The 24,409-nt window shown below is 41.3% G+C and overlaps 1 protein-coding gene across 2 annotated transcripts in view; it reads left to right on the top strand.

The window, feature by feature from the left end:
* The window catches only part of PTPN2 (protein tyrosine phosphatase non-receptor type 2), an 86,939-nt gene that overhangs the window by 18,220 nt on the left and 44,310 nt on the right, over nucleotides 1–24,409 (top strand). For both annotated transcript variants that reach the window (XM_089671046.1, XM_089671047.1), the window contains exon 2: nucleotides 13,547–13,637. In XM_089671046.1, coding sequence (XP_089527172.1) covers nucleotides 13,547–13,637 — 91 coding nt within the window. The remainder of the gene's footprint in view (nucleotides 1–13,546; nucleotides 13,638–24,409) is intronic.

The following is a 24,409-nucleotide window of genomic DNA, read 5'->3' as shown; positions in this document are numbered from 1 at the left end:
CTTGAGGTGTAAACCAATTAATATACCTGTATTCAGATTTTTTTTTTTTTTTTACCAAAGACATGTAGCAGAATACATTTTAGACTAAATTTATGATCAACTTTGAGTTGATTGGATATTTTTTATAACCAAAAGTGAGGAATATTGTCGTTCCCCCCCCCCCCCCCCCCCCAAAAAAAAAAATTTGCGTGTAACTGATGTTACATATGGTTTGTTCAGTGCTCCCAGTAAGCACATCTGTTGGTGAAGGAAATAGTTCCTTTGAGCCAGCTTGGTCCAAGCAAACTAAAGTTAAATCAAACCTGGAGTTGGGCTTTGGAGATTTGCATGCTATATTATAGGAACCGTCAATAAAAATTGAATTTTGCCGAATTTTGCCTGTACTGTGAAACATATATGAATTTCCTCCAGAAGAAAAATGGCAGAGCACTTCTAGTATATGAAGATTCCTGGGCACTTGTGCTGTATATAGCTGTATTCCTGTGCTGTGAGATCTAAGACACAGCTGCCTCTGACTGCCATGAAGTTAAACTTGTGATCTATTGATTTAAAAAAAAAAAATTTCTGGTTAGATTTTACAAGCATTCAACCAACCATCACAAAACTTGCCTGTTTTGGTTAATATAGTTAGAATTGTGATGACTAGGCAAATGCTTGATTTCCTATGATTGTCGGCTCAATTTAGTGGCCATAATGCAGTATTTGTTCCTGAAACTCCTCAATCAGAAAAAAAACTACATTATGTCCACTAGATGGCACTGACAATCATGCAAAAAAAAAAAATTGATGTCAGTTGCCTTGGAACATTCACCTTCTAGTGTATTTTTTATTATTTAATATTTTTTTTTAATTAGATACCTTGGTAATGTTCACTGTCCTTTTTTTGTTGGAGGCTCTAGTAGAAGGATGTAAAGACCCGCCTCTACACAGAGATGGTGCAGTACAAGGTCTGGCAAATCATTGATGGGGAATAATAATCAGCAGCAGAGAAACCATAGGTAATATTGATTTATAGAATTTTTGTTTTTTGGCTACTTTTTTTTTTTTTCTCCTTTTTTGATAATCTTCAGTTTCCCTTTTTAAATTTTTATTTTCCATTATGTAATCCTGGAGTGTTATATACAGAACACCCGTAATTAATTTCCTAGTCTTATGATTATTTGCTGCTTTTTTTTTTTTTCTTATGATTTGTGTATATAGCCGGCAGACCCTGCAACTTGGCACTCGAAGTAGAAAGTGGAGTCCCCTTTTTCCTTTTTTTTTACCAGCAGCAGGTATGAGTCTGCAGTTAAATTTGCTAAGTTAAACTGTATAACCCATCTAAAGTATAATTTTGTCCTGCCTCCTACCCCACTCAGCTGAAAGAAGAATGCCCTATTTCCTCTCCTAAATCCATGATCATGTAATGCACCAGGCCTGAGATTTTTTTTTTTCTCTTTTGTTTACACCTGGAAGGGTCCTTCTTTGGGTGTCCACATTACTGCCTGTGTGACATGGACATATTATGCTGAGGTGTCTACTTCACTGCCTGCATGACTTGGACATATTTTGCCTAGGGTCAGGCTTGGAAACACATGATCCATGTTCACACACAAATGGGCAGTACAGCATTAGTTTCCATTGATTTGTTTCGCAAATGTGTATGCAGCTCGGATAGACTCTTTAAAGTGGAACTTAATCTAAAAAGCTAGAACCTTGTGAACAGGCAGGCTTTTTAATGAAGCAGATATTTACTATGTAGTTAAGTATTCTTGCCTGCCTGTTTTCACTGTTCAGTGAGTTGTGCATGTGCAGTTCATTGTACAATTTCAGCATCCTGTCGATATGAATGAACTCCTGCACATATGAGGGAGTTAAAATGGCCATGGATCAAAACCATAAAGAAGACTGGCCGAGGTGAGGGAGCTCTGGGATATCTCATCAGTGAAGTGGAGACGAGTATAGTTCCGCTTTAGTGATGTTTAACATCATGAGGCTCTTGGTAGCCAGAGACTGTTGGGTTTTGAGATTTGAGTTACATGGACGAGCTTGGGAACGGCGATTTTGTTATACAAAATAATGTGATTTAGTAATGCTGATAGGTTTCCTATTAATTCATGTGACTTGGATTTTAAAAGCTCATTCCACTTTTCGAATCCTGTTAAACCCATATTATCCACAGCCTCCCACTTTCTTCTCCTTGACAACTCTTGTCAAATTTGGTTTAGCATGGATACGTGTGACTGCACTGTCACGTCGGTCATTTAAAGAGATTTGATTGAGAAAAATACAAGTCCCATCTGCCACCACAGCAGAGGGGCTCTTAGTTTTCAATGGAACACTGGTATGGGGATGTTGCCACCCTTAAGTCCATTGATTCTTACTCCAGCTCCATAACTGAAGGTTTGTACTTCAATACAGACCTGGGCTAGAGGAGGAGTTTGCAGGAGCCAGAGCATTTTTATTTATTTATTTATTTATTTATTTATTTTTTTCATTTATACAAAAGGTGGGTTTTTTTTTTTTTTATATTGGGTTCTATTTACCACCTCCCAGACCAAATTGTTTAACCCCCTTCTTGCCCAGGCCATTTTTTTTTTTTTTTTTTTGTGTAGTTTTCTGTTCTGCCACACGTTGAATCAGACATGCAACACTGTACCAAAACAGTTTGTCTTATTTTTTTTCCTTTGGTGGTATTTAATTACCAGTGGGCTTGTTTTTAGTTTTTGCTATATCAATGAAAAAAAATGGAAAAAAAAGTTTTGTTTCTCTCATAAAATTTTGCAAATAAAAAATCTTTCTTCATAAATTTAGGCCAAAATGTTTTCTGCTACATTTCATTGGTAAAAATAACCTAAATCTGTGCATATTACTTAGTTTTTCTGAAAGGTATAGTCTACAAACTATATATTTTTGAAAATTGACCAGACCTATTGTACTGACATCCTTCTCATTTCATGAAGCCCTAAAATGCAAATGCGTTTTTTTGTTGTTTTTTTTTTTTTTTTTTTTTTTTTTTTTTGCTCCCCACAATTTTGTCTTTTTAACACAGCCTAGCCACATATAGGGGCCCAAAATTTGAGCACTTTTTAGGCATTTTAGGGGCATAAATTACACATTAAATTGGACATGCTTGGAATTGCAGCCCAAAGCACATTCTGCTATCTTGTATCTTCTGTATCACAGAAACCAATGTACTGTAATGGTCTCCTCTGTATGAATGGTAAGGGAATATAGCTTAATGTAGCAAAATCTGTACGTGGATGCCCCATGTATTCCACCTGCAAGCATGATTTGATGGCCTTCAGGGCAAACCTTTCCAGAGAATCTATAGACTTTTTTTTTTTTTTTTTTTTGTATAAGCTTTGCTCTGACAAACGTACATGTTTAGGTGATTGGAGAGGGGAGAAGGATGGTTGATTCTGTCAATGCTGGCTTGTGGGGGAGGGGGTTGACAAACGGCTATCAAGACAATTTTCGTCACCAGGCTGACCCACTTTAATGCCAACAGCTTGTGGTGCCTACAGGTCCGAACTAGCTAACTCTTGTCTTTCCCCAGGTAGTTTCCTCTGCTCAAAGGCACATTATTATTTTTCCCCGTAGTACAGAGGGGGAATGCTCACTTTTCTGACAGGTGTATCTGATATTTAAAATGGAAGAATTAAATTTTCTGCCCATGGCTGAATAATTTTTTTGATTTATTCTGTATTCAGTGTGATTTATTTATTTATTTTTTGTTCAAAAGCTATTTCTGCTGTGTTTTTAGTCTTCCCTACAACTCTATAAAATTGCTTACCATCTAACAAATTGGCTTTAAAGTTGTCATGACCCATAGTTCTTTATGCACCATACATACACTCTACATCAGCGGTTCTCAACCTGGGGGTCGCGACCCCTTTGGGGGTCGAACGACCATTTCCCAGGGGTCGCCTAAGACCATCGGAAAACACATATTTCCGATGGTCTTAGGAACCGAGACACCGCTCCTCCGTCTCAGGCGATGTGTGGGCGGGATGATACGCTGCTCCTGTCACCTGGCCACACCTCCGGGATCGCTCAGCAGCTCCGCCTCCTCGCCGCTGATTGGCCACCGGAACTGTAGCTCAGGAGAGGCCAATCACCGGCGAGGAGGTGGAGCTTGGAGAGGAGGAGCCGAGCGGCAGCGCACGTACATCAAAGAAGATCGAGGGAACTGCCGGAGCGAGTGAAGAGGAGAGCGGCCAGAGAAGGAAGACAGCTGACAGGTAAGTGAGAGAGCGAGCCCAGGCTGGAGCAGGGGTCAGCAAAGTAAGTATCATTGGTGTCAGTGGGAGGAATAGTGCCCCATCATTTGTGTCACTAACACCAACGATGGGGCACTATTCCTCCCCCCACTGACACCAACGATGGGGCACTATTCCTCCCCCCACTGACACCAACGATGGGGCACTATTCCTCCCCCCACTGACACCAACGATGGGGCACTATTCCTCCCCCCACTGACACCAACGATGGGGCACTATTCCTCCCCCCACTGACACCAACGATGGGGCACTATTCCTCCCCCCACTGACACCAACGATGGGGCACTATTCCTCCCCCCGCAAAATTACAGTTATGAAGTAGCAACGAAAATAATTTTATGGTTGGGGGTCACCACAACATGAGGAACTGTATTAAGGGGTCGTGGCATTAGAAAGGTTGAGAACCACTGCTCTACATTCTTCTGTACCCACATGAAAACTGTCTGATGCTTTATTTCCTGGTTTTAAAACAAGGTAATGACTGTGATGGAAACACAATGTTATACAAGATAAGACTGAAAACTCTTTATAGTTTGCAGCAAAATATCCTTAAAGGGGACCTGCAAAAGCTTTGTAAAAATAAAGCTATTGGAAAAAAATGTATCTTGGTACCGGCTTCTAGTTTTTCTTGGAGGCCCATGTGACATCGCTGTTACCTCCCGGGAAAGATGGGCACTTGAAATCTTTCAAGAATGTACTCAAGCCTATTGTAGGGGCACACTGTGGAACCTTTGGCCTCTCTGCAGAGGTCCAACACATTCTCTATTTTATCAGAAATAGACCTTGCAAATTATGGAGGAGCAAGAGCTGTGCTGACTGCAGATTTAATCGGCGGACTCTGTGGACGTTCATGTGTGTATAGGACCTCTACAAGGATAATTCCTTTCTCACTGAAAGCTAGGGTCTTTATCTGCAGCATGTTGGGCAGGCTTTTCTATGTAGACTGACTTTTTTTTTTTTTTTTTTTTTTGTGTAAATTTTATTTAGTATAAATGTCTGAGCAAACAGGTTTATGGATATAAAGTAGCCCTGTACTATCACATTGAGATACAATCTACATGGCAAGTCATAGAAAATCGCACCAGCTGTTCAAACTAATGACCAAGAGAAAATTGCCCAAAAGGGAAATTTGTAGTCCTAGTGATGAAATATTATATCACTCAGCATTGGCCAGGACACAAAGGGGTTTATTTACTAAAGCTGGAGAGTGCAAAATCAGACTCACTTCTGCATAGAAACCAATCAGCTTCCAGGTTTCATTGCCAAAGCTTCATTGAACAAGCTGAGGTTAGAAGCTGATTGGTTTCTATGCAGAAGGGAGTCTGATTTTGGACTCTCCAGCTTTAGTAAATAAAGTAAGTAGGGTTTCTTCTCTCAAGGCAAGGATGAGTAGGAAAGACCAGCTTCTGGGGTTCAGCCCTAATAATTTCCTTATATTTAGCTGAGAATTTAAATTTTACCCAGTAAAACCATGTCTTTCGATAACGTTTAACCTTGTTGATGAAGAGATTGGTCTTCCGTGATCATTATTTCAGTTACTAATGTGACCCATTGCCAAACCATGTGGGGGAGTGGTATCTTTCCATTTAGCTGGTATACAGGCTCTAGAAGCAGTTAATGAATTAACGGATAGTGATGGTGTTTCTTTTCAGAAAGAGGCCTGAGGTGAAGGAGGCACGCCGCAGGGTTGTTTTCTAAGAATATCCCAGTAAGTTTCTTTATCCATTTAAAAGGGCCAAACCCACAAATAAAACCAACAGATATGCAAAAAAGTGGTGAAGGCTAAGGATGGTGAAGCAATGTGGATTGCCAATTACTAGTATTATTGAGGAGAGGTTTGATAAAGTGAGAGCTATACATTTTGTCTTCAGGATGGTCCCCAGAGTTGCCTGTTAGGGATCACTAGATCAACTCCTCTCAAATGGGAACAGCCAAACGTGGATGGAAATTTGGCAAGTACCTGCTCAACTGGCCAAATTTTGGCTCATGTACACGGGGTGTTTGGGAAAACTCTTCTGAATGATGGAAACTGACTGCTGGAAAACATAGGTTAAAAAAACCGCTAGTTTAGCTGCGTTTACATAACGCGCTTAGCCACGTTTATGCACGTTTGCGTTTTAGAAGCGTTTTTAAAAGATAACCTCAGGAGATCTTCCCAAATGCCAAGAATTCACTGAAAAATAGTAAATTCACTAAAAAAGGCTACTAAAATACCAAGAGTTATTTTATCAAGTTGTGGTATTTTAGTAGTGAAAAGCATGCATTAATGTTTCAGCTGTCAGTGGTGTTCCCACTGACAGCTGAATGTAAAAGAACTGCTGGCAATTAAAAGAAATAATAGAAAAATGGCATGGGGTCCCTCCTCCTATCCATACCAAGCCCTTCGGGTCTGGTATGGATCTTGAGGGGAAGCCCCATGCCAGAATTAATCACTTCCAGTTCGGACACTTTTACCCCTTTCCTGTCCAGGCCAATTTGCAGCTTTCAGTGCTATCACACTTTGAATGACAATTGCACGGTCATGCAACACTGTACCCATATGAATTTTTTAGCATTTTTTTTTAGACCGATATAGCTTTATTTTGGTGGTATTTATTCAATGCTGGGATTTTTTTTTTTTTTTTCTGCTATGTGAATTAAAAAGTCCACAAATTTTGAAAAAAGCATTTTCTCTTATAAAATTTTGCAAATTAATAGTATTTCATCATAATTCTTGGCCACAACTTTATTCTGTTATATTTTTAGTAAAAAAAAATAACCCAAATTTTAGTTTATAACCAAAAGTTTATAATTTGTAAACTTTTTTTTACTTTTTTTAAAATATTTTTTATTTATTTATTTTACATACTGTCACCCTAGCAGTACAGTGTCACCATGGTGTCACTGTACTACTTGTGGGGGGGGTGATTTTTTTTTTTTTTTTTACACTGATTGCTTTTACACCCATAAAGGATGTAAAAGCAATCATTTCTCATTCTCCCTGGCAGCATTCTTGCAGCTATTGAGAACTGAGTGAGCTGTGATTGTTAACAGCTTGTCACATGGTACAAGGCTGTTGTGAATATCCTTGTACCATGTGACCTCTGTGATCATTCACAGATTTCACACGTCGTAAGCAATTATGTCACAAGTGACATTTTGCTTACTACTCTGCATGTGATCACTGATTGGCCAATCGGTGATCACATGATTGGGACCTGGTACAGAGGTCCCGTCCGATCGGTGGTCCACTGTGTCCGGAGGACACAGTGGGCACCGGATCGTGGTGCTGCGCGCTCCCAGGGAGTACGCACAAGCAGAGTGTGGGGAGGCAGTTTATAAATGCCCACCCGACCCTGCACCGCCACTGTCCGGCCGTTTATATATAACGACCGGACAGGAGGTGGTTAAAAAAAAAAAAAATTGCTCGGGCTTCCCCCCCAAAATCCATACCAGACCCTTATCCGAGCATGCAGTTCAGGAAAGGTTCGAGGTGGGGCACGCACCCCCCCTCCCCCTCCTGACCTGCTGGGCTGCATGCTCGAATAAGAGTCTGGTATGGATTTTGCGGGGAAACTTTTGTTGGCGTTGGGCTTCCCCATAAAATCTATACCAGACCCGAAGGGCTTGGTATGGACCGGAGGGGGGACCCCACGCCGGCTTTTTACTTTTTTTTTTTTTTTTTTTTTTTTTTTTTTTTTAATTGCTGGCAATTTTTTTTTCTTTTACATTCAGCTGTCAGTGGGAACCCCGCTGACAGCTGAAACATGATGCATGCTTTTCGCTACTAAAATTCCACATGACTTGATAAAATCATGCAGTATTTTAGTAGCCTTTTTTAGTGGATTCAATTAGGTTTTTTAAAATTAAAATGCTATGCGGTATCCTTCCACATACTTGGATGCAGAAGGATACCACTTAGTGAATTGTGCCCTGGATATGGACCAGTCAAAAATGCTTGTAAATGCGGTTAACCGCATTTATAAGTGTTTGAAACGCTGATAAAAATCTTATCCTGAACGCAAGTTTGCTGCGTTTGAGTTTTTTTTTTTTTTTTTTTTTAAACTATTGTAAACGACACAATGTGCATGGACACAAGAAAACATTAGGGAGAGTTCAGGGGCTGCTGAAAACGCAGAAAATCTCCTGAGCATGACTTATCAGCTGCAGTGTACATGAGCCCTTAACTTTCACAATGCATATAAACACTTTGTGTGCTGGTATTTTCAGGAAGAATTCCAGACAGTCTTTTTGGATACTGCTTAGGCACAACAAACATTTTTAGACATGGAACAGACCAAATTTTGAGTTTCCAGCTGACTTTAACTGCTGTTAGGAGTTCTAATACAGAGATTTACAATCGCTTCCTGTCCTGATAACGTTTTACCAGACAACAAGTGGGAGAACTCTCCAACCGCAATACAGAAAGAAATAAAAATAATTCCCTTTTGGTAAACACACACCTTGTTCTGTAGTCAATGTCTGACAAGTGTAGAAGATGTGGGGGGGGGGAACCCTTGGAGTCATTATGTTCACTTGCTAATGTCTGCTGTTAAAGATTGTGTTCATTTCTGCAGCATGTGTGGCTTGCTGTGCCTTAATTTGTTGTTTCTGGAAAGTTGTAGTAATTTGATCTGTAAGATTGTTCTGGGAATAAAGCTGAACTTTGGCTGGGAAGAGGTCAGCACGCACAAAATGCACACATTTTATGACCTATATACACATTGAAGATGCTATTTTCAGAGTAAAGAATCCTGTATAATCAATTCCTGACTGAACATGTTTCATGGGTTTAAGAAGTGTGATTAACCAGGCAGGAAGTGTGTGTGTGTGTGTGTGTTAGATCTTCTCCCTTTTTTTTTTTTTTTAATGTTCTCATACAGAGGAAGGCAGATTAGAAAAAAAACAAACATCCAAGAATTTTTTGTATTACATGCAGGGTGGAGGAGGGGTGGTGAAGTCACAATTTCTACCTCATCCAGTTAGAGTATGCCTGATGTCAATTAGAAAAAAATACAAGGTGTTTTAGAAGTGGTGCCTAGTGAACGGCTCCCTGTAGTCATTGTGCCTTGGGACAGCTGTTCGCATAGCGCTTGAGCAGGACCTGGAAGATTGCAGCTATCACTGTAGTAGCTCCAACTACTACAGTGATTTTCAACTTCCACAGTGGTCCATTTAGGTATGAGTAATGTAATTTTTCAGTTATGTCACTTTCTAATGTGTTCTGTGTTTTTTTTAATTTTCGTTGCATGTGATTGGGTATTCTTTGCAATGTGAGGCTTGTACCTCACTTACTAAGCTCTTGCAGTGCACAGTATATTTGCCTTTTAGTAGATCAACCCCATTGCAGTCTGTTTTTGATCCGTGTAATAGAAAATGGACTGCCAGAATGCCTGTGTGATAGTGGCCTAGAAAGACCAACTGTGTGTTTTTTTTTTTTTTTTTTTTTTTTTTTTTTTTTTTTTATAATCGAGGCCTGGCAGCATGCTAAGATCTGATCTTCACAGATAAATGTTCCAGTTTCACTGCCTTAGTTGTGAACTTTGAAATTATTTCTTCCACAATGTTTGTAGTTAGAGATGAATTAGTGTATTTAACCAGTTGCCAACCAGCCACAGTACATATACTGCGGCATGGCGGCACCGCTGCGTACAATCGTGTGTGTGTGTATATGTATGTGTGTGTATTTTTTTTTTTTTTTTGGTCTTAACCCTCAACATGGACATTACTAAATAAAATGAATTGCAGTTGTATTGGTCTACAGACCCGATTCATCATATGCCCGTGTTCTCTGCTGCCATGGCCAGGCATAGATATGAGAGTATAATGTGTTTTATGAATTTCAATGACAATACACTCTGTCATCCTTGAGGTGACCCTGAATTTGAACAGCTCCACAAAATACAGCCCCTCGTAAATCACCTTAAGGAAAAATTTGCAGATGTCTATACTCCCCAGCAAAAACTCTGCATTGATGAGTCCCTCATTAATTTCTCTGGCCGCCTTGCATTCAAACAATTTCTCCCCAGCAAGCGTGCCAGATATGGGGGTCAAGATGTATAAGACCTGTGAGAAGGCAACAGGCTATACTTGTAAGTTTCGGATTTTCGAGGGAAAAGAGAGTCACGTGGAGCCCCCTGGATGCACAGACTACATGGGGAGCAGTGGCGTGTTAGTTTGGGATGTGGTGTCATTCTTTTTCCATATGGGGTACCACTTATACGTGGACAATTTTTATTCAAGCGTGCCACTCTTTAGACATTTGTACAATCTTGGAACTGGCGCATGTGGCACAGTGTGACCTAATGTGTGCCCACCACACACAGGATATAAACAGCGCCATTTGTAAATTGGAAAAGCATCTGATCACACTGATCTCGGTTTGATTAGATAGTGTAAGGGCAGAAGAGATATCTAAAGCCTGATAGACCCCAGATTTCTCCAAAAAGAATGACAATGCCCATTGAAGTTATAGGGGATATTTGCAAGGGCAGTAATTCTAACACTAGACCTCCTCTGTATATCTAAAATGGTAGCTTTTAAAGGCTTTTAAATCGTTGCCTATGGATATTACCACAAGTTTTGGAAAATGACAAACAATTTTTTTTTTTTTTTTTTACACAAAATTATCAGTTTAAATGATTTATTGCTCACACATGCCATGGGTATATGTAGAATTACTCCCCAAAATATATTCTGCTACTTTTCCCGAGTATGGGGGTACGACATGTGAGAGACGTTTTGACAGTCTAGCCAAGTACAGGACCTCAAAATCCAATAAGCACCTTCAGACTTTTAAAAGGGCTGTATTTCATCATTACACTTCCTGACTACCTGAAATGCCAGGATAGCACCAGCCCCCCCCAATGACCCTTTTTTGGAAAGTAGACAACCCAAGGAATTTGATAAGAAGCATTGTGAGTATTTTGCTGATCTCGTTTGTTGCCACAAGTTTTTGGAAAATGAAGAAAAAAAAACATATTTTTTCTTATTTTTTCATCACAAGGTTTTGAAATATAAAAAAAAAATCTGCAAAATACTCACAATGTCTCTTTAAATTCCTTGGGGTGTCTACTTTCCAAAAAGGGGTCATTTGGGGGGGTTGTACTATGCTGGCATTTCAGGGCCTTTCGAAACTGTGATAGGTAGTGAGCAAGTGAAATGAGGTTGCGCACCTTCAGACTTTCAAAGTGGTCATTGGATTTCAGATTTCATTGTGGCTAGGCTCCCAAAAAGTCTCACACGTGTGGTATCCCCATACTCGGTCGAAGTAGCAGAATGTATTTTGGGTTGTAATTCCACATCTACCTATGGCTTGTTTGAGAAATATATCATTTAAATGACAAATATGTGTGTAAAAAAAAAAAAAAACGTTTTTGTCATTTTCCAGAAACTTGTGGAAAAAAATAAATCTTCCATGGACTCAATATGCCTCTCAGCAGATAGCTTAGGATGTCTTCTTTCTGAAAAGGGGTCATTTGTACTGTCCTGGTATTTTAGCACCTCAAGAAATGTGATGGGCAGTCAGAAAGTAAAAGCTGTGTAAATTCCATTATGTGTACCATAGTTTGTAGACTCTATAACTTTCACACAAAAGCAATCAATATACACTTATTGGGATTTTTTTAACCGAAAACATGTAGCAGAATACATTTTGGCCTAAATTTATATGAAATTTGGGGGTTTTATTTTTGTTTTTCTTTGGATTTTTTTATGACAAAAATAAAATATTGTTTTCTCAAAACTTTTTTTTGTTTATAGCGCCAAAAATTAAAAGCACACAGGTGATCAAATACCACCAAAAGAAAGCTCTATCTGTGTGGGGGAAAAAAAAGGATGTAATGTTAGTTTGGGTACAGCATTGCATGACCGCGTAATTTTCAGTTAAACTAGTGCAGCGCTGTATAGTAAAATAATGGCGCAAATTGCAGTATCTATACCATAGTTTGTAGACGCTGTAACTTTAACACAAAGCAATCAATATACACTTATTAGGATTTTTTTTTTTACCAAAAACATGTAGCAGAATACATTTTGGCCTAAATTTTATAACTAACTTTGAGTTTACTATATATTTTCTATAGCTGAAAGTAATTGTTTTTCTTCAAAATTTTCTGTCTTTTTTTGCGGAGCCATGCAACACTGTACCCATATGAAATTTTTATAATTTTTTTGAGACCGATAGAGCTTTCTTTTGGTGGCATTTAATCACCTCTGGGTTTTTTATTTTTTGCTAAACAAACCAAAAACAATAAAATTTTGGGGGAAAAAAACATTTCTTAGTTTTTATTATAAAATTTTGTAAATAAGTGATTTTTCTCCTTCACTGATATGCGTAATGGGGCTACACTGATGGGCTACACTGATGGACATTGAAAGGCATCACAGATGGGCACTGGAAGGCAGCACTGACTAGCGCTATGTGACAGTGATATGTGGCATTGATGTGCACTGGCAGGTGGCATTGATGTGGCTACACTAATCATCAGCGCCCTGATGATCAGTATACATGTCCCCTCTGAGGAATGCCGATTACCAGCTCTCCTCTCCTTACGAGCTGTCAGCATGACCGCAGAAATGCCGATAACCGGCATTTCCCTATTTACATGCGATTAGTGATCTGCTGTGTCTGAGGGACACAGCGCACCACCGATCGCCGCGCACGCTCAGAGTGGGAGGACGTCCTCCCAGAACGATAGAACTGCCTTGCGCTCGTCATTACCTTATATGGCGGGTGGGAGGCGGTTAAAAAACAAACAAACAAAAAAAAAAACTAGCTGTTGCGGTTGAGCTTATTTATTTTTTGTCTGTGAAAGCACCTCTGTGTAAGCCTATGTGTCTCTGCACATATAGGTATTTACAAGTGTATTAGACGAGGAGCGTTTGGCAGGCAGAAAGAAAAACCCACCAGAGGTGCTTTCAGGAGAGATAGATTTTTTCCTATTTTTTTTTTTTTTTGTTCTTGTGATTTGACAACAGATTTAACATGTAAGGATGTTTTTCATTTGCACAAAATCCTATGAAATGCATATGGTTTGCATTTTTATTTGTCTGTTTTTATTTTCAAGAAATTTATGGAAAAGCGTGAAACTATTTTGACGTGCGTTACCTTAAAAGCTCGTGCCAACATATGTTACAATCAAAGTGTAAGACTGCAGATTCCTTTTTACAGTGGTTTTTTTTTTTTTTTTTTTTTTTTTTTTTGGTTTTGTGTGTTTTAGAACTGCCTTCACACATTTGTATAACAGACTTTAGCCAGTTTACTACATGTAATGTTTTTACATTCTTGATTTTGTTTTCTTTAGGAAATACGATTTAACTCACCTGTGTTGCCCAATAAGATAGCAAAAAATCCAGAGAATAAAAACAGGAACCGATACAGAGATGTAAACCCATGTAAGTACACTTTAATATGTTTAAACGTTCTGTAAGTTTTTAGCACTAGTGTGCACTATAAACTTAGTGTATGTGGACCCTTAGACTTTGTATATTTGCTCTCTTTTGTTATATATACCACTGAACCTGTGTGGTGGTGGGTTTTTTTTTGGTTTTTTTTGTCGTTTTCAAAAAAATTCAAGGAACAGTTTTTAATCTGAGTATAGCATGAAGTCAGTTAAACTCCTCGGATATTGATCTGGTCAGTTAAGTAGCAGAGGGGGTTGTTAATTCGTTTCAGCTGCTTTGGTGTTAATTAAATAACAGGTGCACTAGATGGGCAACGATGAGAGAACCCCCCCCCCCCCCCTTCCCAAAAAAAAAACACAGGAATGGCTTTACAGGTAGAGGCCACTGACTTTTTGTTTTGTTTTTCCCTACTCCTCTTTTCTGACTGTATTAAACTAGTTTTCACTAGTTTTGCATTTGGCTAGGGTCAGTGTCACTACTGGTATCATGAGGTGATACCTGGACCCTACAGAGGTTGCACAGGTAGTCCAACTCCTCCAGGATGGCACATCAATACGTACCATTGCCAGAAGGTTTGCTGTTTCTCCCAGCACAGTCTGAAGAGCATAGAGGAGATTCCAGGAAACAGGCAGTTACTCTAGGAGAGCTGGACAGGGCTGTAGAAGGTCCTTAACCCTTCAGCAGGACCGGCATCTGCTCCTTTTGTGCAAGGAGGAACAGGATGAGCACTGCCAGAGCCCTACAAAATGACCTCCAGCAGGCCGTGTGTGTGTGTGTGTGTGTGTGTGTGTGTGTGTGTGTGTGTGTGTGTGTGTGTCTGTCTCTGACCAAACAATCAGAAACAGACTCCATGAGGGTGGAATGAGGGCCAGATGTCCTCAAGTGGGCCCTGTGCTCACTGCCCGGCATCATAGAGCTCGATTTGGCATTTGCAATTGAACACCAGAATTGGCAGGTCCACCACTGGCACCCTGTGCTTTTCACAGATGAGAGCAGGTTCACCCTGAGCACATGTGAAAGGGTCTGGAGAAGCTGTGGAGAACATTACGCTGCTTGTAACCTTGTTCAGCATGACTGTTTTGGTGGTAGGTCAGTGATGGTCTGGGGAGGCATCTGCATGAAGGGACACAGACCTCTACAGGCTAGACAATGGCACCCTGACTGTAATTTGATATCAGGATGAAATCCTTGGACCCATTGTCCGAACCTACACTGGTACAGTGGGGCCTGGCTTCCTCCTGATGCACATCAATGCCTGGCCTCATGTGGCGAGAGTATGCAGGCAGTTCCTGGAGGATTAAAGAATTGATACCATTGAATGGCCCCCACGCTCGCCTGACCTAAATCCAATAGGACACCTCTGGGATATCATGTTTCGGTCCATCCGACGCCGCCAGGTTGCACCTCAGACTGTCCAGGAGCTCAGTGATGCCCTGGTCCAGATCTGGGAGGAAATACCCCAGGACACTATCCGTTGGCTCATTAGGTGTATACAATGACATTGTCAGGCATGCATACAATACATGGAGGCCATACAAACTACTGAGTACCATTTTGAGTTGCTGCAATGAAATTTCAGCAAAATGGACTAGCCTGCTGCATAATTTTTTCACTTTTGATTTTCAGAGTGTCTTTGAATTCAATCCTCTGTAGGTTGATTATTTTCAATTCCATCAAGCGATGGGGCATCCTTGCGTTCCTAACGCATTACCCCGTCCATATCAGTATACATATCCAGCATGATATTTTTCCCTATTGAGATCTGATGTGTTTTCAAAGTATTCGTTTTAATATTTTTTGAGCAGTATATATAGAATTTTTTTTTACCACTTGAGAATTGCTTTTAAAAAGAAGGGAAACTAAGAGCCCATGCACATCAGGTGTTTTGGACAGCTATTCCAGGCAGTTCCACCATAAGACAAGGCGAAATGTGTTGACTCCTACGTGCCTGGTTCACACCACTGTATTGCAGTGGTGTGTGCTGGAAAAAAGTTTGGCACGCCAAACCTTTCTCCAATTCAGCACTGTGCAAGGCAGACCACTGCCACACGCTGCACAGCAGCTGATACAACTTAATGAAATGATGAAAAAAAAAACATTGAACAATGCAATGCGCTGCGATTTGTACATCGGCAATGCAGTGATCCCACTGCAGATCAGCCACTACGTTGTAGTTTTAGTTTGTTTTTTCCTAATATGTATTTGATCAATAGTTGTGCAAATATCTTGTGACGTAAAAAATACATTTGCTTCCATTTTACTCTACAGGGCCACGGTTTTACAAAAATATATAATCGTTTGATAGTTTAGGGTAATTTCCCGCAAAAATGTTATTGTGCAAGAAATTTAAAAAATTGCTTCGGTATACACAGCAGAAAATACAGTGTGACCGTCAGTTAGGGGTAACACTGCTGAACATTGCAATTTCTTAAACAACCATGATTCCTTGTGCCTCCTCCAGAGAATCTTTAAAAGTAAACTTCTATCCAGCCTGTGGACATTCAAGCATCGACCTAATCTGTGTTGTAAGCTGTTTAGAAGCATACTGCATTCTCACTTCAGTGTCTCTGTTATGAACAGTGAGTGCTTGTTTTTAAATCACATTTACTGCTTGTTAAGAATTATTTAAAATCTATAGCCTGCACACAGGTCTGACTTAAAAATTAACTAGACCTACATGTGACTGTGAAAAGAGCAAAGCTCAGCATGTAAAATAAATTTGATGACTCATGAGAGGGTTTATTTGGTCATCAGAAGTTCTTCTTTGGTGCTTTTTTATTCTTGCACCTCACTGGGAGACGTTTTTGTTATGCCAGTTATGCACTCAACTTGCTTTTCTTAGAAAATAGCGGTCATGGTGCACTAAGAATGACAACATGACTTCTTGTAAAAACCAGCATTATTTCAAACAATTTACACCCTTTCAGTATTCAGCAAAATATCATTTTATGTGTCCGTGTGTGAGGAATAGTGTCCCATCATTCGTGTCAGTGGAGGAATAGCACCCCATCATTGGTGTCAGTGGGAGGAATCGTGCCTCATCATTGGTGTCAGTGGGAGGAATCGTGCCTCATCATTGGTGTCAGTGGGAGGAATAGCACCCCATAATTGGTGTCAGTGGGAGGAATAGCACCCCATAATTGGTGTCAGTGGGAGGAATAGCACCCCATAATTGGTGTCAGTGGGAGGAATAGCACCCCGTCATTGGTGTCAGTGGCAGGAATAGCGGCCTGTCATTGGTGTCAGTGGGAGGGATAGCGGCCCGTCATTGGTGTCAGTGGGAGGAATGGTGCCCCGTCATTGGTGTCAGTGGGGGGGGGGGGGGATAGTGCCCCGTCGTTGGTGTCAGTGGGAGGAATGATGGGGCACTATTCCTTCCACTGACACCAATGACACTTGCATTGCACCTCTGCACGGCACACTTACCAGCCGCTCCCTCACTTGATTTTCGCGGGACCGCTCGGCTCTGCCTCCTTGCCGGTGATTGGCCGCCTGTGTGCCTTTCCTGAGCTACAGTTCTGGCGCCCAATCACCGGTGAGGAGGCGGAGCCAAGCGGCCGCACGAACATCGAGCGGCCAGATAAGAAACAGCAGCCCCCTGCCCACCCCTGTACTTAGTGTCCCTTCCGTTGGAAGGGGGGCGGCGGCACCGCGCCACCCCCCTAAAAAGTGCTGCCCTGACACCAAGTGTCAGCATGCCGTATACCGGCGTATAAGACGACCCCCGACTTTTGAAAAGATTTTCATGGGTTAAAAAGTCGTCTTATACGCCGGAAAATACGGTATATTAGTAATACATATAAAATGCAGCACTTAAAGTGACAAATAATTGGAAAAAAAACTGTGGAAAATATATTGAAAATAATCAGATAAAGGAAAGTCCCCAGAGATTGTGATGAAACAAAGCAAATCCAAGTGGTCAATCATGCTTTGTTGTAAACAACCCAGAAAGCTGGACAACCGGATCCTCCTCCAGACCACCAAGAACAGCAAAGATCTTCCAAGCAATAGATCCTAATTAGGGTAACTATACCACTCCGTGTGGAATTCAGACTCAAGGTAAGAAACATGCAAAAAAATTATTTTTGATGGACAATTTTTTTATATGATATATTTTGCACTATTATTTTTTCACCAATTACACAGGTCTGCAACTAAAAAGCTGTTTGATTATTTTCATCTAATTTCCATGTATTTTGGTGTGCTGAAAACAAATAAAATATTGAAAAAACTCCTAGATGTCATGATTTGCCACAAAATGCAAAATTTGTCTTAATATTTATCAAATTTTTTTTTTTTTAATATTATGGGTTTTTAACCAAGTTTAAAGTCCAAATTACTATTAATTCACATAAGTGCATTTAAGATATAAAATGCCAAACAAACCTTAACCACCTTCCGCCCGCCCTATAGTACAATGACGGGCGCAAGGTGGTTCTCTCGTTCTGATAGGAAGTCATATGATGTCCTACCATTCTCACTGCGCATGTGCGGCTCAGGGAGTGCGCAGCGTGGCGATCGCTGGTCCGCTGTGTCCCTCGGACACAGCGGATCACGGAAAGAGCCGAAGATGTCGGCTCGGTCATGTGATCAGCTGTGTCCAATCACAGCTGATCACATGTAAACAAGGAAATGCCGGTAATCTGCTTTCCGCGCAGGGGACATCTACACTGATCATCAGGGCACTGATGATCAGTGTGCCCTGATGATCAGTGTGGGCCCCAGAAGTGCCACCTATCAGTGCCAGTGCCCATATCAATGCCACATATACGTGCCCATCTGAGCTGCCTTTCAATGTCACCTATCAGTGGCAGTCAGTGCCGCCTAACAGTGCCATGTATAAGGGCTGCCTTTCAGTGCCCATCAGTGATGCCTGTCAATGCCCATCAGCGCAACCTACCAGTGCCTCCTCATCAGTGCTACCTATCGGTGCCCATCACTGCAGCCTTATTAGCGCACATCAGTGAAGGAGAAAAATCACTTATTTACAAAATTGTATAACAAAAACTAAAACGTTTTTTTGTTTTTTTTTTCCCAACATTTTCAGTGGTTTTTGGTTTGTTTAAGAAAAAATAAAAATCCCAGAGGTGATTAAATACCACCAAACGAAAGTTCTATCTGTCTCAAACTGATAAAAATTTCATATGGGTACAATGTTTCATGACCGTGCAATTGTCATTCAAAGTGTGACAGCGCTGAAAGCTGGAAATTGGCCTGGGCAGGAAGGGGGTATAAGTGCCCTGTAGGCTAGTATTTAAAGGGGTTGTCCGAGTTATGTAAAGAAAAATATAGCACTGTAACTCTGATGGTCAGCAATATATACATAAACTAAGCAAGTTTTAGGGAAATAAAATTCTATTTCCTCATTTCCCTAGTTCTCTTCTCGCCCTTTTGTTATTTGCAGGTAAAAAATCTCTGCCCCCCCCCCCCTTACCCCCTGCAAAGGGGGTGAATACAAGTGCTGGTCTGAGTGACATGTCTGACTACTGGGATACTCCGCAGCATGCTGTATGTTTAAGCCTCAGCCCTGAGTCTGTGCTTCTAATGGTAGAAGGGGTTAATCTTTCCTGAAGAATCCAGTGGGTGGGATACCAAATACCCTTGTTTTCTGTGTCTATGGGACAGTCAAGACCGACAAAATCACTGGACCAAGAAGAGTTGGCAGCCGTGGGTGCAAACTGTCAGTGAAAAAAATGTCCTCCGAGAAACTTTGGTACCTTCCCATAAAGTTCTTCTACCACCTCTCCACATAAAATTGGGATTGATGAAGCAATTCGTAAAATCACTTCCAAGAGATGGAGAATGCTTAAAATACTTGGTCACCAAGTTTCCAGGCCTGTCGGAGGCAAAATTGAAGGAAGGTGTGTTCGTCGGACCAGACATTAGAAGGCTTATAGTTGATCAAGAGTTTGTCAATACTATGACGGATCCTCAAAGAGAAGTGTGGATTGCATTTAAAGAAGTCGTACAGAAAGTTTTAGGCAATAACAAAGATCCTCACTACAAAAAATTCATCTGACGAATGCTGAAAGCATTTCAAGCTTTAGGTTGCCTGATGAGTTTTGAAAGTGCATTTCCTCCAGTCCCACCTTGACTACTTTGCTGAAAATTTGGGAGCTGTGAGTGAGGAACAAGGTGAACGATTCCACCAAGACATTAAAGAGATGGAAAGGAGATACCAGGGAAAATGGAGCATTACAATGATGGCAGACTACTGTTGGATGCTTCAGAGAGACATTCCAGATGCTACTCGCAAGCGTAAATGCACCAAGAGGAGCCTCACAGGGAAGAAGAATCGAGTTTAGTGTGTGTAGGTGAGCTCATTTCAGTTCAAAAAAGGATTTTCATGAAAAAATTGTAATAAAACTTTAATTTATAAGTCTATTTCCATTTATTTTGAGGTATTGCCTTATTTAACATAGTTACCTAAATTGTCAGGAAACGTGATGTCCTATGACAAAATGGAGGTCATTATCGGATTCAGTGCACCAAAAAACATAGGTTACGTGGAATAACCAAAACCTCTTTGGAGAAAAATTTTTTTGCAGACCTGTGTTATTTTGTCACTTTCTTAAGCACTGAACTTTATATGTATTACGGTTTCACTGCCTGGTATCAGGATATTGGTGTTTAGCTGCTATATATTTGCACTTTATCATATATTCTAATTTCTTTAGTGTGTGTATGTATATATATATATGTGTGTGTGTGTGTGTGTGTGTGTGTGTGTGTGTGTGTGTGTGTGTGTGTGTGTGTGTGTATATAAAATGTGGTGCACTAAAATGAAAATTCTGGTGCTGAAAACCAAAATTCAAAATGCACTTGGCCGAAAACCAAAACGCGCAGTTTTTTAAAAAATGAATATATATGTTTATTTAAAAAAAAAAACCCGCTAAACCCCATTTTATGCATATAATAGGAAAGAGGGTGTTACAGCGAGTAAATAGATACCCAACATGTCAAGCTTTAAAATTGCGCATGCTTGTGGAAAGGTGTCAAACTGTGGTACTTAAACATTTCCATGGGTGATGATACAGGTTAGCAGTGTAACGTTAGAGGTCATCTAGTGCTAGAATTATTGCTCTTGCTCCACCGTTTATGGTAATAACTCCCGTGTCTGGTTTTACACATTTACATATGTGGGCATGGCTTATGTATGCGTTCAACACTACGTGCGAGCACAGGGGGACGGGAGTTCGTGTTTTTTAATTTAATTTTTTTTTTTTTTTTGCACTGTCCCTTTTTTTTTTTTTTTTTTTTTTTTTAAAAAAAAAAAAAATTGAATCACTTTATTTCTATCACAAGGGATGCATGTGTAGCTTGGTAATATTTTGGTAAAATCTGGGAGACATAGGCCTCCCATAAGCTTAGATCTATGTATGGTAGAGCAAGGTATACGCAGGGGGCTGGAACCCGAGATATATACGTAGGCTTGCCGCTGCAAAATGCGGAGGAAATGTGCTGGCACTGGAATGGGTAGGACTCTGAATAAATCTAATATTTTAGGGAGAATTGAAATTTTCACTACAGTGATCCTGCTCATCCAGGCCAGCGGGAGAGGGGGGAATTTGGTCATGAAGCTAATAAGATGGGTTAGCATAGGTAGGTAGTTGGCCGAATAAAGGCCCGATGGGCTAGCAGTCAATTTAAGGCCTAGCTATGGAATGGATTGTTGGGACCAGGTAAACAGGAGCACCTGCTGCAGATGGGCTAGTTCTTGAGGAGGTAGGGAGTGCTATCTACTTTTGAGGGTTAACGTGAAGGCCAGAGATGTGGCCGAAGTCCTGAAGAAGTCAGAGTAGAAGTCGGGGGGGACTTGAGAGGAACACAAATCGTCAGCAAAGAGGCAGAGCTTATAGTGAGAACCTCCTAGCTCAAGTCCACGGATATCCACGGATATCCGGGTCAGCTCTGACCAAGAGGGCCAAAGGTTCAATGGCTAGGGCAAAGAGGAACAGTGAGAGCGGGCAGCCTTGGTGGGTGCCTCACAGTATTGGAAACGAGGCCGACTTGTGTCCCAAATATCTAACACAAGCAGATGGCTCACAATACAAGGAGGAGATCCATGACAGGAAATGAGTCCCAAAACCTCAACGACGTAGAATGAAGTCAAGGTAAGGCCACGAGACTGTGTCAAAGGCCTTCCTAATAGCCAAGGATAGGTAGCATGTGGGGATGTTGCTAGTACGAGCCAAATGCGAAAGAGAGACTGCGTGTCTAACATTTTCCACCGCTTGTCGTGAAGGGATAAAACTTACTTGATCATTGTGGACTAGAGATCTTATAATTGGGTTAAGGCGGATGGAGAGGATTTTCGCTAGGAGTTTAATATCAATATTAAGGGGAGAAATAGGCCTATATTGGACCTAACGGAGTCATCTGAGTTAGGTTTTGGGATCATGGAAGTAGTGGCTGTCACTGTTTCGGGCCTAAAGGACTGACCCGTGAGGATGGCATTAAAGGCGTTTGTGAGAACTGGGGGGGAGAGTGCACAAATTTCTTATAGTAGGCGGTGGAGAAGCCATCTGGGCCTGGGCATTTTACGTATTTTCAGAGCCTTGATTGCTTGATTGGCAATCAGGGTTTCAGTAGGTGTGATTGGCTTCTCTAGGATTTTCAGTTGTTGGCCTGACAGCTTTGGGAAAGTAAGATGAGCCAAGAGGGTTTCAGCGCGAGACTGGTCAAAGAATTCCATTGGGGAGTACAGCTGAGACAAGTTTTTGCGGAAAACTTGTAATATGCATACTGGATTGCTAGTGAAACCACCCTGAGACAAACGTAAGTGAATCGGTTTAGTGGCGTGATCTATTCTATGGAGCAAGAGGGCTAGGAATGTGTCAGGTTTGTTTGCTTTAGTATAGTACTTATGTTGTGGTCTACTGAAAGAGTTCTGCTTGGTCTGTGAGAGGTCTAGTTCCAAAAGGGGTTGCTCCAAGGCCTTACGATTGCTGAGTGATTGGGTGGCTTGGAATGCCTGATGAGACTGAGTATAAGTTGCCTCGAGACGGGAACGCAGTTGATGCTTTCCTTTATTTAGGAAACATGATTTACTAATACAGAACCCTCTTAAGTACTGGTTTGTGGGCCTCCCATAAAAGGAGGGGAGAAATATCCAGAGTGGAGTTCATTGACAAGTACTCCTTAAGAGCTATCTCTATCCAGGCTGTGGGAGGGATTCGATAATAGGTTATCATTGAGAATCCAAGAGGCATCAGCTGCCAAGGGAGCGAGGGACGAGATGGATGTGATGACAGCACAAGGGTCCGACCAGGGAATAGGGAGGAAGAAGTGCAGAAGTTGCTGGACGGAGAGTCTAGACAGCAGCAGAGGTGGTTGGGGGGATTTGTCTAAGAATGGGTATAGTGTGCAGTTAGTCTCCGCAAATGAGCAAAGTGCCACGTTTTATGGCAGTCGATGAGTCAGTAGGTGGGACAGGAATGGAAGCGGGCTCTGATTGGGGGCATAATAGGTTACAATAGTAACTGCCGAATTGATGAGGAGCCCCGACAGGATAATGTACTGACCTTCAGGGTCTTCGATAATAGTATTTAATGTAAAAGGGACTGTGCGATGAAAGGCTATAAGAACCCATCTACATTTGGCTTTAGCAGAAGCAGTGAAGACCTGAGGATAGAGGGGGCCAAAAAATTTTTTGGGTGTGGAAGCAGTAGAAAAATGAGTCTCCTGCAGACGACATGTGCCATATGGGACACTCCCTCTCACTGTCTTGCACTGTCCCTTGCTGTCGCTGAATGGACAGACTGGTTGCTGCGTCATTCAGATGGTAGGGTCAGAATTTGGCGTTAACATGAAAGCATGGATCCATCCTGCCTTGTATCAACAGTTCATTTCACGAAGTTTGGAGATCTTTAGCTACTGACTCTGCATACAGTTAGTGACTTCTTCCCACTGTGCGTTTCAGCATTTGCTGAAATGACCCTGAGCTGTCATTTTATGTGGCCTACCACTTTGTGGCTGAGTTGCTGCTGTTCCCAGTTACTTCCACTTTGTCATAATACCACTAACAGTTGAACGTGGAACATTTTTAGAAGTAAAGAAATTTCACGGACTTCTTGCACAGGTGGCAACCTATCAATGCAGTACGCTTGAATTCACTGGGCTCCTGAGAGCGACCCATTCTTTCACAAATGTTTATAGAAGCAGTCTGCATGCCTAGTTGCTTGATTTTATACACCTGTGGCCATAGAGGTGATTGGAACACTTGGATCCAATGATTTGGAGGGGTGTCCCAATACTTTTGGCAAGTGTGTGTGTGTGTCTCTCGTTCATAAGAAGATGGTACCTGTGCACCCCTAGTGAAATGTGTCCAGTAAAACCACCTCAGTGTGAACTTTTCTTCTGTGCAAGGATGCAGACCAGATTTCCATGGAGTAAATATCAGCTATTCTTGTGAACCACTGCGAAAGCATGGTGGGGGCGGCTGGTGAGACTCCTGCTTCCAAAGCGCTGGTTTGCATGCTCTTGCGGCGTTCAACAGGTGGACTACCATACATTGTTTAAATTTTACGTCAAGGGAGATCAGAGAGAAGAATCAGTTATCTGGCTGCCTCCCTACTTGGATCAAAATTTGTTTTTTTTGTTTTTTTAATGTGATCCCAAGCCTGAGACCAAAAGCTATCCAGTTTTTTTGTAGTTGCAGAAGATATGGAGGTACCCTTCTCCTTCCGACATCGCCAGCAGACACTCGAGAGGTGCCAGGGTATATCTTCTGGTGCAGCGAGGGAACCTTTTACCAGCGTGTA

Source organism: Staurois parvus, unplaced genomic scaffold (genome assembly GCF_062004578.1).
Source record: "Staurois parvus isolate SC_StPar_1 unplaced genomic scaffold, SC_StPar_1.0 ptg000097l, whole genome shotgun sequence".
Classification (NCBI taxonomy): Eukaryota; Metazoa; Chordata; class Amphibia; order Anura; family Ranidae; genus Staurois; species Staurois parvus.
Note: the sequence above shows the minus strand (reverse complement) of the source record. Positions and strands in the feature narration are given on the sequence as shown.